Genomic DNA, 21017 nt, shown 5'->3' with positions numbered 1-21017 from the left:
AGAAGTTAGATTAGTTGCATTTTCCAACTTTGAAATTCTTGAATTTAGTATGTTTGACGGTTGAAGTTAGAAAAACATTCAATTGTATATGAAAGTTAGATTACTTTGAAGTTAGAAAAATATTGGATAGTATATGAAAGTTGAAATTAGATTAGTTGAATTTTCCAACTTAGAAGTTCTTGAATTTAGTAGGTTTGAAAGTTGAAGTTAGAAAAATTGGGGGATTTTTAAATATGATTGTAAATTAAGTATTAGAAGTTAGAACTAACAAATAATTATAAGCTAGCTAGAAGTTAGAGATTAGTTGAATTTTTCAATTTGCCATTGTATTTGTGCTTATATGTATAATATTGTTGTTGAAAATTGGGTTACTTGAATTATATTCTTGAACTTAGAATTTCAAGAAATTAGATATGAACTTGAATTTTTGTAGGATTTTAGAACTTCAATTAGGTTGTGAACTTTATAAATCTTGAATTATTGTAGGATTTTAGAACTTTAGGTTGTAAACTTTAGAAATCTTGAATTATTATGGGATTTTAGAACTTTAAGTTGTGAACTTTAGAAGTCTTGAATTATTGTAGGATCTTAAACTTTAGGTTGTGAACTTTAGAAATCTTGAATTATTGTAGTGATTTTAGAAATTTAGGTTGTGACCTTTAGAAATCTTGAATTATTGTGGGATTTTAGAACTTTAAGTTGTGAACTTTAGAAATCTTGAATTATTGTAGGATTTTAAACTTTAGGTAGTAAACTTTAGAAATCTTGAATTATTGTATTTAGAACTTTATAAGATTGTAAACATTAACAATCTTGAATTATTGTAGGATTTTAAAACTTTAGGTTGTGAACTTTAGAAATCTTGAATTATTGTAGGATTTTAGACTTAAAGTTGTGAACTTTAGAGAACACGAATTTTTGTAGGATTTTAGAACTTTTTAAGATTGTGAACGTTAGAAATCTTGAATTATTGTAGGATTTTAGAACTTTAAGTTGTGAACTTTAGAGAAATTGAATTTTTATAGGATTTTAGAACTTTAGGTTGTGAAAAGTTAGAAATCTTAAATTATTGTAGAATTTTAGAACTTTGAGTTATGAATTTTAGAAAACTTGAATTTTTGTAGGATTTTAGAACTTTAAGTTGTGACTTTAGAGAACTTGAATTATTGTGGGATTTTAGAACTTTAGGTTGTGAACTTTAGAAATCTTGAATTATTTTAGAATTTTAGAACTTTAGGTTGTGGACTTTAGAAATCTTGAATTATTGTGGGATTTTAGAACTTTAATGTAAGATCCGGCAATGTGAAATAATTGAAGAGGCTTAGAATTGGAAATTTTCATTTTTGGAAAGAATTTTAAAATCTGGAAATTTGGCTAAGTATGGGAAAAAGTGAGTTTTTGGCCAACTTTGAGCACTCATAACTCCTAGCTCAGGATTATTTAGGTGTATTTTCAGTTTTGCTTGCGAAGATCGTGGAATGATCTTTCTAAACCCTCTAAGTTTGCCCGATTCCGAGTTCGTATGAGTGAGTTATGCCCTTTGGAAGTTGAGCAGTTGGCAGGGAAGTCCGTCCGGAAATTTGTAGGGGTATTTTGGTCTTTTCCCTAGCCTTTTCTTTTGGATATATATTGGTGTGTTAGACTGATTTAGATCAGTTTTCCCTTTTAAAAAGTGAGAGTTAGGGTTGTGAGTGAAGAGAGAAAGAAGAGGAGAAGGAGAAGAAGAAGCAACTTCGTAGAGATCGTTGTGGATATCGTCAGGGGTGATCCCTATTAAGGTATGTGAGTCCATAGTGTTGGTTTGGTTCTTTCCTCCACACGCCAAGCTCGTTTTATTTATGAGAAAAAGATTGGTTGTGTTGTTGAAGTTGTTGGTGGTGGTGTTGATGTTGTTGATTGTGTTGTTGAAGTTCTTGTTGATTTGAGACATGATTTGGTTGTGTTTTTGAGTTGAATCTCTAGTATGTTGAGTGATTTTTATGATCCTTAGTGTTTGGGGTTGAATCCATTGAAGGTAAGGGAGGTTTAGAGTTGGAAAATGAAGGAGAAAAGTCAAGTTTTCGGGGAAAAGGGATGGGGCGTCGCGCCAGCCAGCGCGCCCCAAAAGGGACTCTGAGGTCCAGCCCTTGGGGCATCGCCCCTACCAGAGCCCCAACCAGACCCTTCTGACCTTTGAGGTCTGGCGCTCCGCGCCTCTCAAAGCGCCAAGTCTTCCCATTCCTTCCCCACTTTTTCATACATGTTCCTAGGTATTGTATCTATGTTTCATAGTTGTTTCCAACACTCCAAGGTATGTTTAAGCGTCAAGAAATCATCCATAACATGTGATCAAACACCTTGAATCCATTATTCCAATTCAAGGAGAGTTAGTTTCCAAGTCAAGTGAAGTTAGAATTCAAGTGAAGTTAGAAGTCAAGTGAAGTTAGAGCTAGGCTTAGAAGTTAAGAAGTAAGTCAAGCAAATCTGTAAAGTTTTTCAAGAGTCTTGAATGAATGTTTTAAATTCATTTTAAGGCTCAAGTTTCCAATCAAGCAAAGAGTATAGAGTTTCAAGTCAAGTAAAGAGTATCGAGTTTCAAGTTAAGTCAAGAGTATAAAGTTGAGTTCATTTCTCAAAAGTTATAAGGGAACTAAGTATTCCCTAAGAGTTTATAAATGTTTTTACACATTTGAGCAAGAAAGGGAACATCGATCCCAAAAGAGCCTTTGAGCTAAGCATTGAGTAATTATCTCAAACTAAAGAAAGAGGTTGTTTTAAAAGTAAAGCTATGGTTTGAAGTTCTTTTCTTCAAAGAAGTATATGGGGACTATGTATTCCCAAAGAAGTTTATAAATGTTTCGCATTTAAACAAGCTTTGGAAACTGAGATTTCCAAAGAGCCTTCGGGCTAGTTTTTCAGAAAAAAGAGTTATCGCTTTCTAAATGAAGCAAAAGAGGAAACTGAGATTTCCAAGATAGTCTTTGAGCTAAGTTTTTGAGTAATTATCTCAAATCAGCAGAAAGACATATGTTTTTAAAATATAAGAGCCAGTACATTTTTAGGAGTAGTATCGAGCACCAAGTTGGGGGAGCGTTCAAGGAACCCACAGTCCCCATAGAACCATGTTAGCCACCATGGGTAGAAAATGATCATACTTTTTAGATGAATCCTTTTCCAGATAGACTAGTGGATCCATTAGGCAGTTCAGGTCTTATACCATTGGCCGGGTATAGGATGCTCTGGCAGCGTGAGGTCGATCATTGTATCATCACTATAGCTCTTATGTGATGGTTGTCGATTAGAGAAACTCCCACAGCAGTTATTGTATTTTCATACAAAGAAATTATTGTATTTTTATATACATCAGTTCAGTTGTAATTCTATATACATCTCAGGCTTATTGTATCTTTGTATAAACATCAGAGTTTATAGCAGGTTTTAAACAACTTTTCTTTATATTGCACATGTTTTAAATTGCATTATATTGAAATGAGTCAGTCAGGTTGAGTTGAGTTGAGCCAGGTAAGTTATTCAGTTTCTTCCAGATTTCCTTCTAGCCGATGTTGCTTAGCTTTCCAGCTTGCATACTCGTACATTCAATGTACTGATGCCAGTTGGCCTGCATCTTATGACGATGCAGACGCAGGTACCCAGGATCAACACCCGGCACGCCGTTGATCCAGTTGAGCATTCCAGATCAGTGGTGAGCCTCATTGCATTCCAGAGGACTCTGTTGTTTTGTGTTTCTAGTGTTTTTTGTTAGGATGTTGCGGGGTCTGTCCCAACATCCATCTCAGTATTATAGAGGCTTCATAGACAGTCTGTCAGTTAGTATTGAGTCTCTCATCTATGTATATATGTAAATATTCTATTTTGAGACTCGAGTTGCCTTTTTGGGCCAAATTTTATCAATTAAGTTATTTTAAGTCCTTGCATTGCATGGAGTTATTCTGCTGAGTTAGGTTTCCGCTGAGTTAAGAAGCCAGGCCAAGGGTTCGCTTGGGGCCAGCAATGGTCTTCAAGTGCCGGCCACGTCCAGGGTGTAGGCTCGGGGCGTGACATTTAAGTTGTAAACTTTAGAAATCTTGAATTATTGTAGGATTTTAAACATTAAGTTGTGAACTTTAGAAATCTTGATTTATAGAATTTATGAACTAATTATTAGGTTGTTAGAAATCTTGATAAAATATAGTCTTTATGAACTATTTGTAATTTTGAAACGAACTTTGAAATACTTTAAATCACAATTTTTGAATGTTAATTTAAGTTTGTTGTTTTATATTTTGTGTAGCTTCTTTATAACGTTTTTGTGTTTGATTTGGGCTAAACTAAATTGAATTGAATTGTTTTTGCTGGTGGGTAGCAGAAACTAGCAGTTTCTGCTATCAAAAAAATTGCAGAAAAAGCGACGGACAGGGTGGTTTTGTCCGTTGCTTTTCTGGATTTTATTTTTAAAAAAACCCAGAAAAGCGACAGACAGGGTCCTTTAGTCCGTCGCTTTTCTGGATTTTTCAATTTTTTATTTCCAAAAAAGCGACGGACGACTTCTCATTGTCCGTCGCTTTTCAAGATTCTAAAAAAATTAAAAATTAATTAAAGTGACGGACTTCATCTCTTTTTAAAATTAAACAAAAAAGCGATGGACGACATCGTATTCTTCAAAAAAAAAAATTGCGTCGAGCCAAAAAGTGGTGAGATTGACTATGTCGCTTTTCCGTCGCTTTTGGCCAAAAAAGCGACACAATCCGTCGCTTTTTTCCGTCTCTTTTTTGCAGTTTTTTAGTAGTGTATGATTGACTTTGACATAATCTTAGGCATAACTTGGTTGTCCCCCTATTATGTTGTGCTTTATTGTAATATTAACACTACTAAAAAACTGTCAAAAAGAGACGGAAAAAAGTGAAATCTCAGAGACACACTTATATTATACTAAGGTCCTATTACCCCCGAACTTATTTTATAAATAATTTTCTACCCATTTTCGGCCTACGTGACACTATCCTTGAAAAAATTGTCAACACGCGTTGGACCCAGAAGATAGTGCCACGTAGGCCAAAAAGGGATAGAAAATTATTTATAAAATAAGTTCGGGGGTAATAGGACCTTAACATAAAATATAAGTGTGTCTTAGATCTCAGAGTTGTCAAAGGATGGCATATCTGATGTTATTCACTGTGCAAAAGAAATAGTATGAATTGAGTGATTTCATACTCCCTCAATTGCATCAAATAAACTTAGATTTTTCATTGTACCTAAGTTACAACCACAAAGCGATAAAAAATGATTTCATACTTAAACCAGAACATTTTAATTTCCGATCCAGGTTGAGAAGGATAGAGGTCCGAGGCGACTGGAATTGAGTATTATATGAGAGATTATGGCATTTTAACTGAAGAGGCAATGGAAAAATTTCAAGAAATGGATGAGATAGCGTGGAAGGATGTAAATGAAGGAATTTTATGCCCAACTCCTGTGTCTACAGATATTCTCACTTGTATTCTTAATCTTGATCGCATTATTGATGTCACTTACAAACACAACCAGATGGATACACTCATCCTGAAAAAGTACTGAATCCTCACATTATTGCCTTGTTGGTGGACTCTATAGAAATTTAAGACATAGGACCTCTCTGTTTCTAAATTCTAGAGCCCCCTTAGGAATTATGTCAGCAGTTAAAAGCTTCAGAGCAACAAAAATTAGAATTGCATGAATACAAATCCTTTAAGATATTTAAGTAAGTATAACGACATGTCAAATGCTTACCTCAAGGCAACTTAAACCCATTTGGAGAAACTCAAGTGTAGCTGCGGAATCTTAAAAGAAGCTTTTCCAAAGTTGATCTTTCATCATGTTTTGGATTTGGATTACAATCCAATACTTTGTCTATTTCAAGTGGTAACTTTCTCAATCCTTTGCAGTTCATAAAGTGATTTAGATCGAGACGGGACACCCATGACCAACCAAGGACTCCAATTGTGATGAGACAACAATGCTCAGATATTGAGTGCCACGACAGTCCACCGTGACTAAATTGACAAGAAGGGGGCGATTGATAACACAAAACTCATTGGTTGGTACAAAGGTTATCCTTTCCGGATGAAGGTTTATTAGATGCCCGAAGCCAACAAAGGAATTTGGTGGTTTGAAGAAACAATCGAAGAGTTCTAAATGTGTCAAGGTTGGACAATTAAGTACATAAAAAGACAATTTATAAGTACTATGTGAAGGTAGAGCTCCTTGACACCATTTCTGGTGACAAAAAGCATCCACCTATCAATATGTGCATATGAAGATGTGCGTACCCCTAAAACATCAAAATGAAACTTTACAATATCTCAAAGATGTTGTAAGAGAATCGTATCTACGTTTTCTTTGAAAATTGATTGAGATTTTACTGCCAATTTATAGCAAAAGGCCTTGATCAACCCCAGATTAGGATGCATCGCCCAAATGTATCTCCATTTGATGGACAAAATACTGGTTTTTGTTGCCTCTTCACTAGGGGTGTCAAAAATGAACCCAAACATAGGTAACCCGCCCAGAATTTTATAGGTTGGGCTCAAGATAATTTGAATTGGATTCAATCTCAAACCATTTAAACCTAACCCATTTTTAAAAAATCCTCAATTGAGCCCAATTCAATCTCCAATTTCAACCCGTTTTAAAACTCTTTACTAAGATATGCTCCTATATTAAACGTATGAATTATTATCTATTTAACATCTTTTAGGATTTATCTATCCATTTGTTACTTTCTTTTTTAAAAAAATTGAGCTGAAATTAGAATTGTGGTTATAAAAGTTAAATATCACTATGTTAAATTAAAATTATTGAGATTAATAGGATCAAATTGGGCGGGTCAAGACCCAACTCGTTTTTTAGCCCATTTGAACCTAACCCATTTGAGCCCAAAGTAAACTTAGGCGGGTCGAGACCCAACTCGATTTCTATTTCAACCCATTTTAATATCTCCAATTTCAACCCAACCAGCCCATTTGACACCCCTAGTGTTCACAATCTAATAAAATGTATGCATCCACTAATGGTCACTGGACCAGGTCCCTTGACAAAAAATAAGAGCAACAAGTAAATAACTCAAGGTAAAGTTGACACATTTTATTTACGTGGAAACCTCTTGCTCAAGGGAAGAGAAAACCACGACTTTTCTTCACATGATTTCCAACCAAACTTCATTTCACTCAAAGGAGAGTAAAACTTCATATTACAAACATTTGTAACCTAGGAATTAAATTCTTAACCCCTTCCCCTTACTATAGTAACTCTACTACAAGCAAAAGAACTAAGCAATAACTCTATTGCTCACTAAACCAATTAGCTCTAGTCGATCTAGACTTTAAGAACCCAACAAGGCTAACTCTAGCAACCAACTCAGATCTCAAAGATTAGAGCATACGCAAGCAACAACTCTACTGCACTAAGAAATAACTATGTTGCCCAATACACCAACTAACTCTAGTTGTCTTGACTTTATAAACAACTCGGCATAACTAACTCTAGCTAAAAATAGGAACGCTCAACAAACGATCTAATTCCTTTATAACATAGGAAAATACCCTACAACATTAGACCACAAGACACAAAGCTCAAAATACAACAAAAGACGTTTCAGCACTCTGATCCATCAGGTCCCTTGTTGAGTATGAGTCGTGTTTTTCTTGAAGATGACTTTTTTTCTTTTTGAGCTTATGAATTTTCAAAATTCAAAGCTTCATTTGCCAAAAACTTGGGTTGTGTCTTTGGAGAAGAGACTAATACAATATGGACACAAACCCTTGGAGCAAAGCCATTGGTTGGGAGCATGTTGCTCTAAAAAAACTTGCACCAACCATAACAGGTTTGACAGCCGTTAAATAAATGTCTTTTGTCTTTTTCATGTATAGTCTTTCCTCGACCAGGTCTCTTGTTAGAACCCAAAGTTTGTTAAATTATCAAAACTTTATATCAACTCCAAAATAATATTCCCCCCTTTTTAATGATTACAAACTTATTCAACTTTCCCTCTTTCACTGATTCCCCCTATCACCGTGACTCTTGAAGTAACTGGCCTGACATTGATCCCCTAGTTTCATCAAGTTTGTTAAATCAACAAAACTTCAAATCAACTCCAAAATAATATTTTCCCCCTTTTGAAGATGTGAGTATTATTAACACAAATATGGAATCATCTAGGAGCTATTGATATCCACAATAACAACATTTGCAACACTTCTGATCAGGGGTGTACAAAACCGAACCAAATCGCAAACCGAGTTAACCTGAAAAACAAACCCGACTAGTGGTTTGGTTTGACTTGGTTTGGTTTCGAAAAAAAAAAACCAGACTATATTTGGGTTGGTTTGGTTTTAACTAAAAAAAACCAACCCGACATTATATATATAATTTTAAAATTTTATTTTATACATAAAAATATTTACTTTAATACAGTTTTTAAATATTTCTTATACTTTTTCATAGTTTTTATCTTTTAATATATTATTTCAAGTTTGAAACTTAGAATTATGAATGGGCCAATAAAGATTATAGTCCACAAATGTTGATAATTATAATAAAGCTTAAATCAAAATCAAATTAATTATTAATGCAAAAAGAAAATCAATTCAATACTAAGAATGACAATAATATTGAATATTTGTTCTTTAGTTTTACATTGGTTTAGACAATTAAAATACATAATCTAATTTTAATTTCCTTTAATATTTAGTCATGTAACTAATACTTATTAAACTTAATTTTAGCATGATTTCGTACTTTTAAATTATGATCATTTTCATTATGACTTGTTAATTTGCAATATTTGTTTTACACGATTTCATTATTATTATTTTTGTTGGATATTTTAGTGTCATTAATCATATCATATTGTGTTATATTTTTAAGAAACATCTTAGATAGTTGTATTTTGATAGGACTAAAGAAATATTTGAAGTACTAGTAAATTATATGATTGTATGAATACTTTACCGGAAAAAACCGAAAAACCAAAAAACCCAAAAAAACCCAAGTTTTATTGGTTTGGTTTATAAATTTAAAAATCCAACACAAATGGTTTGGTTTGATATTTGAAAAACTCGAACCGACCCGGCCATGTACACCCCTACTTCTGATGACTCAATAATTAAATAATGTGACTCATTAAAATCTTACTATTAAAAAAATAAGGGAAAAAGGACAATATAAACCCGAAATATCGTAAATGGTACGTAGATACTCTCCGTCATACTTTTGGGACATTGAGCATATATACCCTTTGTAAATTTATAAGTCATTATTCATAAGTGGATGTTTGGTCATGTTTCATTGTGAATCTTGAAAATAACAATTTATTTTTAAAATGAAAATAATATTATAATATTTGATTGTGTTTGACCATGAAATACAAATAAAAATTATTTTTCTAAATTTTGTTTCGGGCCAAACAAAGTGCAAAAACTTTTAAGGGTCAAAAAAGTGAAAAAATGTTGCAACGCACGTAATTTCACTAGTGTACAAAATTATTGGGGAAAACTGACGCTTTCACGTTCTCCATTTTCTTAAATCAGAGGTGGAGCAAATACCCTAGTAGTAATACTCCTCCAAAATCCAACAATGGCGATGATCAAAGCTAAATACCTGCCCGAAGAGCTCATAATTGAAATACTTTACCGCCTCCCTGTAAAGTCCATTGGGAAAGCACTGGCGCAATTTTCTCTCAGACCCGCAATTCATCAAACTTCACTTCAACCTCCACGCCCATACACAAGAAGAGAAACTCATTATCGTCACTTGGCGATGCGAACTTCATACTATCACGCTTAGCCACGATGAATTCATCGATAACATTTCAACAAAGGTTAATTTTCAGCAGCTCATACATAACTGGATTTCTGTAGCTGGGTCTTGTAATGGTTTGGTCTTAGTGATTGATAGGGACAATGTGCAATTTTTGATCAACCCTACTACCTTAGAATACCATAAATTTCCTGTTTTTGATTGGGCTCTTCCTCCGAAAACTAGCTGTTACATGTATGGTTTAGGGTATGATATTGTTAGTGATGATTATAAGGTGGTTTCTCTTTCTCATACGAATAATGAATTCATGTCTAGTACTTATGTGGATTTGTACTCTGTGAGAAAGGGTCATTGGGAGACACTTGGGGTTTCTCTTTATGATCATTCACTTACTGACCGTGCTTCTGGGGTTTTGGTTAATGGGGCTTTGCATTGGTTGGCTTGTAGAACTTTTGAATATTCAACTGCAATTGCTGCTTTTGATTTAAGTGTTAATAAATTCTTGGAGGTACCAGGACCTATTGATCTTCAGGATAATTGCTTTATGTGTAATCTTGCAACTCTTAAAGGGTGTCTTTGTATATCTACCAGTTTACCCCGAACATAAACACAGTTACATTTTGGATTATGAAAGAGTATGGGGTTAAGGAGTCTTGGACCAAATTTGAGATTATAGAACCGAGTTTGGATGATTCTCTTAGTACGCTATTGTGTTCCATTACTGATGAGGATGATGTTTTATTGGAAGTCGACGAAGAATGGGTTGTCTACAATCTGAAAGAGAATCGGCGTAAGGATCTGTTGATTGATGTAAATCCTGTTACGTATGAAGCTCGAACTTTTGTTGACAGCCTTGTCTCTCCNAACCCAACTACCTTAGAATACCATAAATTTCCTGTTTTTGATTGGGCTCTTCCTCCGAAAACTAGCTGTTACATGTATGGTTTAGGGTATGATATTGTTAGTGATGATTATAAGGTGGTTTCTCTTTCTTATCGTGATACGAATAATGAATTTATGTCTAATACTTATGTGGATTTGTACTCTGTGAGAAAGAGTCATTGGGAGACACTTGGGATTTCTCATTATGATCATTCACTCACTGACCGTGCTTCTGGGGTTTTGGTTAATGGGGCTTTGCATTGGTTGGCATGTAGAACTTTTGAATATTCAACCGCAATTGCTGCTTTTGATTTAAGTGCTGATAAATTCTTGGAGGTACCAGGACCTATTGATCTTCAGGATAATTGCTTTATGTGTAATCTTGCCACTCTTAAAGGGTGTCTTTGTATATCTACCAGTTTACCCCGAGACATAAACACAGTTACATTTTGGATCATGAAAGAGTATGGGGTTAAGGAGTCTTGGACCAAATTTAAGATTATAGAACCGAGTTTGGATGATTCTCTTAGTACGCTACTGTGTTCCATTACTGATGATGATGATGTTTTATTGGATGTCGACGAAGAATGGGTTGTCTACAATCTGAAGGAGAATCAGCGTAAGGATCTGTTGATTGATGTAAATCCTGTTACGCATGAAGCTCGAACTTTTGTTGATAGCCTTGTCTCTCCTTACTTTGGCGACGAAACTGAGGGTTCATGTATTGTGTGATGCACAAGATGGTGTTGTATACAGGTATTACAGGAACATGTTCCTCTGTATTATCCACCTTTTATCGTCCATCTCCTTTAGATTATTCAAAAGCCTCTGTATTTTCTTTTATCTAGGATATCTATGCTTGCAATTTCAACAGTACTTTCAAGGATGCCCCTTTAGCCAATTAAGTTACCTTTTTAAGGAGTATTGCTGGTTTTCTTTTTCTCAAGTTGCTATCATGTTAGAAAATATAGTCTATGAACCTGTAGCCTAAAGTGTAAACAACAGCATTTCATGGATTCACATCAGTTTATTGTAATGCCACATACTACCAGATTCATGCTTGCACATGAATTAATCTGCTTCCTCTTAGTTCAAGCTGTTCCTTGTTCATCTTGCACTGCATGAAGTCTCCAGAAACAAGGCATTCTTTTGCATTACACTTCATGTCTTGGTTCACTATCATTCTGACATCATAGAGAATTGAGAATTCATAGTTTTTGAATTCCTTGAATTGAGTGGACAGAGTATTTGGATGTGAGAATTTTTAATCTTAGTGTTGAATATATGTAACATTTTGTCTTCTGTTCATCATATTGTACTTCATATCATGTTATAGATTAGGGCATATTTGTCTAAAGAAGAATTGAGTCAAGTCATTGCTTCTTGGTACTTCATATAATTAAAGTACTCATACTTTATCAGAAAAGAAAAAAATAGTTGAGTCAAGTCATTCACCAATCTATCCAGGTATAAATCCTTTTACCATCTTGGCAGCTCATACTAGAATGGGTTCAAGACCCATTTTAGTGAAAAATTTGGCATACTAGTTATGTTGAGACAAATGCTGAATTCAAGACATGTTGCAAAAAGATTTAAAAGAAAAAAGAAATCCCCACAATATTTGAGGACAGGTAATACAAAATATATTACAACTCATGAGCTGAAAGGAAGTACCTAACTTGAAAACCTTAGGGACTGTGTTATGAACCAAGCTAACTCTGTAAGGGTCTATGGGCTATTAGAGAATTTTATTTGGGATCCAGGCCCAATAACCATTTGTTAATTATATCAAAACTTTGGCTGTCAGTTATCTCTCATCCCCTTTCTAGTATCTCATCCCCTTCTAGTTACCTTCTTCTATGTTAATCTCTCCCTAGTTAGTGTGTTATTATTTTGTTGTGCGTATTCTACATTGTAACTTGTATGCAGTGATAAATATATATAATAGTGCTTGTGTTGGAATCGAGTTTGTTTCATACTGACAGAAACTATAGCTAAAAGCATAAAAATAGAGGTGAAATTGGTACTTGCTTTGTACTATATTAAGTTATTTTCTCGTCTTTGGAAGGAAGGCCCCTCATTGTCGCCCTATCAACTGGCATTAGTCTTATAATAACAATCTGTAGTTGATCTGTGGTGCTTGTCTTGAAGCAATCTGAAGGTAAAACTGCTGGGTAGATTCTCTAAAATACAGGGGACATATTATGTAGTGTACCTCCTTTAATGTATAATTATCAAGATCTATGACAACAAAGACTCGTTAGATCAATATTGGGTAGTAGTTATTACTTAGGAAGGTAACCATAAACAAGAAGTGGAAAACCTATTGGTTAGCGGTTCTTGTGGTTTTAAACATGACATGTGAAAATTATAAACTAAATGTTGTAAAAAGACAATTCTTTTTTAAATGGACAAAAAAAAAGTAAGACAAAGTAATTCAAACGAATGAAGTACCAAAATAAAAGCTTATTTCATCCCATGATGAACATACTGAAAGATAAAATTAAGATCAAAACTTAATCATCGATATGACATACCAACTCTGTAAATACCAAATTAAGTTATTGAACTTTAAATAAAACAAGAAAAATCTATTCACTGGATCCAGATGACCCTTCGCCGGAATCGGACGAAGTGCTTTCCCTAGCTCTTAAAGGAGCGAGCGCACTTCCAATGGTTTGATATGGAAATTCAATGCCACACTCCATAAGTTGGCTTGCTAGTTTTTCAACTTTTTTATCCGCAACCTCCAAGGACTCGCACAAGATCTTAAGGTCAAAAGAGCTAAGTTTTTCATTTGAAGGTTCTGTCCTCAATGCTTGAAGTGCTTGTCCATGTTTTCTTTCTCTTTCGAGTGATCTCTCCAACTGGTTCAACTTTTTATTGATCTCATCAATATTGGCATTTTGATGAGCTACAATGATGGGGTTAGGATCATCAGTGTCGGGTGGAGGATTCTCTCCAACAAATTTATCCACAACTAACTCGACGGAAGGGTGTCCACATGCATATACTTTGTTGCTGGGAGAAAAAGCTACAATAGCAACATTAGCACCGCACAAAGTAGAGAGCTCACTTGCCTTTTTAAATAGGCCAGCACGTCTTTTTGAGAATGTTACTTGTAAGTTGGTTTGATTTTGCATCCTTGCAATTTCAATTTTTTTGCGGCCATTAGGTCTTCTCATGGCTAAACTTTTGATTTGAGAATGTAAAAAAAATGTGATGTTGAGTCTTTGTTTTAAAGATGTATTTATAGAGATAGAATGATTATATTATTTGATGAAAAATGAACTCAATAACAAAAAAGTAAAAATATTTATGATGATCCCTTATTTGGTAGGATTTGACCCAAATTATAATATTAATAAAATTCTTTTTTTGTTCATTGTATCTTTGTCAAAATCCGTAACTAAAGTAATTGCAGATGACATAATTTTTAGTATAATTTATTTTACTGAATCATTGGTAAAAATTTATTGTGATATATGTTTTAGCAAAGTTAATATGTAAATTGCTGGTAGTTTCTGGGATAATTTTTTTTTTTTTTTATTGTATTGGTATATTTTCTAAATTTTCTCTTATTCAACTATGTATATTTCCTAATGTAGACATGCTTAATAAACAACCTTCCACTATTAGCTTTAACAATACAAAAATATTTATTTTCTTACTCATATTAATGTATAAAAAAGTTTAAACATGCCCCCAAGGCCTAGCTCGAGTGGCAAAAGGCAGAGGATTTGTGGCATAGGTCGCAGGTTCAAGCCCCATACCATGCAAAACAAAGCCCGATTTTTAAGTGGAGAAGGATAGAGGGGCGGGCCCATTATCCACCGAATTTAGAAGACTTTGATTGGTCCTAAAGGTGGTGGATCACTGACAAATTTCTCAGTTATATTAAAAAAAAAGTTTAAACACTTAACATGTATAAACAACTTTAGAATATTCTCAGCAAGAAGCAAAACATGAACAAGATTGATATGGACACCCAGATCCTTAGGCTATCCACCTTTGATGTTCCTTGAGTAATCACTGTTTAGGGGAGATTCTGTTTTAGGATTAATTACCCCAGCATTTTTTGAGAACAAGAAATCAATTAAAGCATGAGATTAATTAGATAATCAAAGACTCGATTCATAATCAGATAGTATTCAACTAAATAAAGAAACACAAGACATAAATAAAAAACCCAAATATTGTTTATATCTAACACAATATCCAAATCTGAAATTAGCAACTACACCTACAAATATTCAATACAAAACTCCAATGTTCTCTCGTAGGGGCGGTCCTTTTATTGTTTCCTCAGCTTTGCTGTGGTGGTGTCCCTTCGCTGTTGCGAGATTGCAGTAGTGTTACTTCATCGCAGGCGCGACTCTAGTGGAACAGTGAACTCTTTGCTGTTGCGGTTCTTTCCCTGCAGGTGCGAGAGGCCTGACAGTTGTCTCAGCACAACAATTCCTCCTCTTGCTCCTTTTGAACTCCTTTCCTTACACAATATATTTTGCAGCTTCCCACCTAGAATAATCACAAATCACTACGTAAGTAGTCTCATTTAATGGTTAGAAGACATAAATAAGTGGCAAATTCACCACTTATCACATATATCGTTAATATCTCTTATTTTTGTGATCTTCTGATTCTTTTTATTCAGTTTCCTTTGTATTGTAGCAATCTTTGTTCCTCCTTGTGTATTTAAAGATGATCAATATAATACACAAATAATATTTTTTTGCAAAATCCTTCTTCATAAGATATCAAATTCATTTCTTTTTCATTAATTAGGTGGGATATTAGCCAATTTCACTTTTTAAAGATGATCAATATAATACCAACTCACTCATTACAAAGCACTTTTAGATCTCTACAACTATTATGAAACAGAGTTGTCAAAGGATGGCATATCTGATGTTGTGTACTATGCAAAAGAGAGTATGAATTGAGTGATTTCATACTCGTTCAATTGCATCAAATAAACTTAGATTTTTTTATTTTACCTAAGTTACAACCAAGAAGCAGTAAAAATGATTTCATACTTATACCAGGACATTTTGATTCCCGATCCAGGTTGAGAAGGGTAGAGGTCAGATCGCAACTGGATATGAGTGTTATATGAGAGATTATGGCAGTACTGCTGCAATGTCCGGAGAGAAGTCCCCTTTTGAGCAGACCTCATACTTGATATTTAGTTTGTTGACTCTGTATATATCAGTTGAGTTTCTGAACATTAGATGAGTAGATGATCTCAGAGCAGCGGCATTGTCTTTTGTATTGCAGTACCAATATTTCTAACATTCTATGTTTCAGCTTATCACTGTCTAATTCTCTTCTTTCTGTTGCTGGCTGGAAAATGTTACAGACCACTGCTGCTACTACAACAGGGCTGATCAACTAAAGGTGGTGCAATTGTACGAGTTAAAAATTAACCTACAATTGGCTACCTTGAATCTTGTGTAGTACTAGATGCCGAGGGCTAGCATTTTAGTTGCAATAAATGATGGAATGATAACTCAGAATAATGTATTATATCTTGCTACAGGAAAAGAAAGAGCCATTGGTGTGCATGACAGGTAACTGATTCTATCTTCACTCTGACGTCCTTCACGACTCTTTCTATTGATCTTTGTTTCATTTACTAGATGATGTTAAACGTGCACGCACTGGCCCAATTTTTTGATGAATTATTAGTGCCAAGTAGTATTTGAATGTAGTCTTATGAGTTATGATTACTTATGTGGTGATTTAGTAATCCAGAGAGTACTCTTTCCACAGTAAAAAAACACCTAAAGGTGGAGATGTCCTTCACCCTAATTCTTAGTTGATGATAACCAGACTTCAACTCAATCTTAGAAAACACCATAACACCCTAAAGCTGATCAACCAAGTCATTGATACGAGGCATATGATACTTATTCTTCACTGTCACTCTATTGAGCTGACTGCAATTGATTCACATACGCATAGACCCATCCTTCTTCTTCATAAACAGTATGGGATCACCCTAAGGTGAGACAATCGTTCTAATAAAGCCCTTACTCAAAAGATCTTGAAGCTGAATATTGAGCTCTTTAAGCTAAGCAGGTTCTATACAGTAGGGTGGAATAGAAATAGAACGAGTGCTCGAGTCAAGGTCAATAGATAAATCAATATCATGCTCAGGGTGAAGGCCAAGTAGGTCAGTAGGAAAGACATCGACAAACTCTCGCACAACAGGAACAAAATCAGCTATAGGACCCTCCCTGCTAAAATCACCAATAAAAGCCAAATAGGCATGGCTCTGTTGATGTGCAGCTACGAGGACCCTACCACACAATCGGGGGAATACTAGGCATGACTAAGATAACAGTCCTAAAGTGATACAACAACTAATCCTAGTTGTACAAGTAGATAACTATGACAGAATTAAAAAGTATTCGTATATCTCTATTATGGCCCCACAAATTGGTGTTGACATCTACAATACCCAACTGTTAAACATAGGATTGAAAAAATCATGTAGAAGTGGCTTGGTTAGGACATCAACAACCTGATCAGTAGTGTTGCTCCCAAATGCACACACAAGTATACGTGGTCGCAGAAGTAAATAATGACTCCTTTTAGAACTGGATTGTCGAACCTAAAGGACTTACGATCAGTTTAAATCAATTCTACTAATTCCACAAATTAAATAAAGTGTTCTCAAGAAACTTGTGTTTTCTATAGTACTGTTGCAAATAACTCAACTTTAAAAGTAACTAATAGCGACAACTTCTATTTCAGTGTTTTAAACAATAAATGAACAATTCCAGGGCTGTAGCTTACTTAAGGCTATATGTATCCCATCTCATGTATGAATTAATTAAGGTTATCAAATTACTGATTTACAGGGTTTCTGTTATGATCATGATCTCTCGACCTCTGATCGCCTATTCCAATTGAATGTTTAACTACATCATTGAGCGGGGATAAATAAACTCAATTGACGACCATTTATTTTTCATCTTGTTTCATAATCAATCCCGGTGTTCGTCCGAGTGTCAATCCTAACATGAATCTAAATAAGTGATTTGCAAGAAAGATCAAGCCTTTTATATTCTTTGGTCTATCTGCATATTCGTCTCTCGAGTTCAAGAATATACAATATATTTATATCAATGGTGGCCAATCATGAAATACTAGAATAAGAATACTAAAGTAATTTATATTATAACACAAATTAATCCATAAAAACCGATGTTCAACAATTACCCATAGCTACAGCCCCAGAACAAAGGCTTGTAGCCACTCATAATATTCAAAAAAGCAAATACAATTGTTTTCATGAACTTCGAAATTGAAGAAAGAGTAGAAGATTGATACCTAAGATGAATTGTTTATCCCCTGCTCTTGCACACAAAAAAATAGGCTGACTTTCTACAAAGTTTAAATTCAAAATTAGTGATTTGATAGTAACAATCATAAAATAGTTGGTAGGTAATGAATATGGTCACTACCCAATCGACGAATCTCAAAGAACCACTTTAAAATCGTCTCTACCGATATCCCAAGGTTCAAAAATAGTGAAATGGTGATGAAACCCCAACTTTGGAAAGGAATTCTATCCACATCACTTTACTCTTCGAAATCGCGACCCCAAACCTTGCGATCGCGATGAGTAATACTTGTCAACTCATTAATTGACCAATAAAATCGTGATCAAGGCCCATGCAGTCATGATGCACAACCTACAAATCCTTTGCGATCGCGAAACCCACCTCACGATTGTGAAGACATAAATATCCTCATCTTGATCGTGAAGGACAAGTTGCGATCCCAAGGAGAAGTTCAGCATGCACCAGACATCAGCAACACAACAACACACCAAGACATATAGGTTCATCGAATTGTAACACCCCGTATTCGAAAATAGAGATTTCAGATTTCTGGTGTTACAGGTGGCACTCACGGACACCATCCACGGACCGTAGATGGACTCACGGTCCGTCCTGCAGGTCCGTGGTTCGTGACAGAAAACTTCCCCAGAACTCAGTCAGAAAATTTGGCTAAGTCCCGACTCACGGATAGAATCACGGCCCGCAGATCAGACCACGGTCCGTGGTCTGTGTCCATGGATCGAGACTTCCCTTACCCAGCCTCTGACACAAACTACGGTCCAAAACAAGGTCCAAAACAAGAAATTTGGTTGCATTATCAGCTTTCATCTCTACTATTGAGCCTAAAAATATGAACGAGGCCTTAAAAGATGTTGATTGGGTCAATTCAATGCAAGAGGAACTACATCAGTTAGAGCGGAGCAATGTGTGGTACCTGGTCCACAGATCTGCTGATAGAACGATCATAAGGACCAGGTGGGTTTTCAGAAATAAGCTTGATGAAGGTGGTGTAATCACAAGAAACAAGTCTGGACTGCTTGTTCAAGGCTACAATCAAGAGGAAGGCATTGACTATGATGAAACATTTGCCCATGTTGCTCGAATAGAGGCTATCAGAATTATTATAGCTTTTATAGCATTCATGGGATTCAAGCTCTACCAAATGGATGTCAAAAGTTCCTTTTTGAATGGAGATTTGAAGGAGGAGGTGTATGTGAAACAACCACCCGGATTTGAGGATGCTGACCTGCCAAATCATGTGTTCAAGATTAACAAGGCCATATATGGGTTGAAACAAGCTCCCAGAGCTTGGTATGAAAGGCTGTCCAAATTCCTGCTGAAGAATAGATTTAAAAGGGGCAAAATAGACAACACCTTGTTTCTGATGATCAGGGAACATGAATTGCTCATCATCCAAGTGTTTTTGGATGATATCATTTTTGGAGCTACCTCTGAACATTTGTGTGAAGAATTTGCTACTCTTATGGGGAATAAATTCGAGATGAGCATGATGAGAGAGTTGAACTTCTTCTTGGGTCTGCAGATCAAGCAAACCCTAAGTGGCACCTCAATCTGTCAATAGAAGTACACCAAAGAGCTGCTGAAGAAGTTTCACATGGTGGACTCCAAGACTATTGATACCTCCATGGGTACAAACTCAAAAATGGGAGCAGATGAGGCTGATCTATTAGTGAATCAAACCATGTACAGAGGCATTATTGGATCACTATTGTATCTAACAGCGAGTAGACCTAACATTGTCTTCAGCATGGGAATGTGTGCTAGGTTCTAAGCATGTCCCAGGGAATCACATCTGAAGGCAGCCAAGCAGATTCTGAGGTATCTAAAGAAGACAGGGACCTGGTCCTTTTCTATTCGGCGGGTGACTCCTTTAAACTAGTACGGTATACAAATGTTGATTTTGCAGGATATCAGGTAGACAGGAAGAGCATTTATAGAATGACACACTTCCTTGGATCCTCACTCATCTCTTAGGGAACCAAGAAACAAAACTCAGTAGCTCTCTCAACAGCTAATGCCGAATATGTAGCTGTTGCATCTTACTGTGCTCAACTCCTATGGATCAAGCAACAACTAGAGGATTTTGGAGTTCTTATTCACACCATTCCTCTCATGGGTGACAATACCAGTGTAGTCAACATGGGAAAGAATCCAATTCAGCACAAAAGAACAAAGCACATTTGTAGCGACCCTAAAAATAGATAGGTGAAACTAGAGCCTAACGTATGAATTTTTAAAGTTTAAGCATAAATTGGAAGTAGTCACTTTTGGAAAAAAAAAACAGTTCAGAATCTAGAAATTGGCTAAGTTCAAAATCTGGAAATTTTGCCAAGTGTGGAAATTAGTGAGTTTTTGACCAACTTTGAGCAGTCATAACTCCTAGCTCAGGATGATCTAGGAGTAGTTCCAGTTATGTTTGGAAATCCCTTGGAACGATCTTTCCAACGCCACCGAGTTTGCTCGATTCCGAGTTCGTATGAGCGAGTTATGCCTTTTGAAAGTTGGGCAGTTGGCAAGGAGTCCGTCCGGAAATTTAAGGGCATTTTGGTCTTTTCACAAATCTTTTCTTTTGAGGTTATATTATTGTGTTAGGCTGATTGTGGATCATTTTGTTCCATTTTAAAAGAGTAAGGAAGGGTTCTCTTTGGAACACCATTGAAGGCCAAGGTGAAGTTGGAGCTAGGGTTGAAGGTTTTGAGTGCTTTCTTCTTCAATTTTTTTGTGGGTTTCAACTTAGAGGTATGGTGACCCTTGATCCTTGATCAATCTTTCTTTCAAGGAGTCCAATCAAAAGTGTTTCAAAGAACAAAATCTCAAATTCTAATCTAAGCATGGGTTCATTGGCAAAACATTTTCTAAGCCATTATATTGATGAATTAATGTTTGATTAATGTTTTTAAGATGATTTCATATGGAATTCCTTGAAGAACCCATGTTTTCCCTAAATTCCTAAATTTGCTTATGAAGTGGGTCTTTTGCTTATGATTCAAA

General features: G+C 35.3%; 2 protein-coding genes across 2 annotated transcripts in view; both read right to left on the bottom strand.

The window, feature by feature from the left end:
• Positions 1–21017, bottom strand: part of LOC125858923 (uncharacterized protein At4g15545) — a 954564-nt gene that overhangs the window by 408467 nt on the left and 525080 nt on the right. The window lies entirely within an intron of this gene.
• Positions 13245–13838, bottom strand: LOC125869428 (agamous-like MADS-box protein AGL62). Its single transcript, XM_049550034.1, has one exon. The coding sequence runs from the start codon at positions 13836–13838 to the stop codon at positions 13245–13247; it is 594 nt and encodes a 197-aa protein (XP_049405991.1).

Source organism: Solanum stenotomum, chromosome 1 (genome assembly GCF_019186545.1).
Source record: "Solanum stenotomum isolate F172 chromosome 1, ASM1918654v1, whole genome shotgun sequence".
NCBI classification, from domain to species: domain Eukaryota; kingdom Viridiplantae; phylum Streptophyta; class Magnoliopsida; order Solanales; family Solanaceae; genus Solanum; species Solanum stenotomum.
Note: the sequence above shows the minus strand (reverse complement) of the source record. Positions and strands in the feature narration are given on the sequence as shown.

Coding starts and splice junctions, on each gene's coding strand:
- LOC125869428 (XM_049550034.1), bottom strand. CDS start 13,838: ATGAGAAGACCTAATGGCCGCAAAAAAATTGAAATTGCAAGGATGCAA.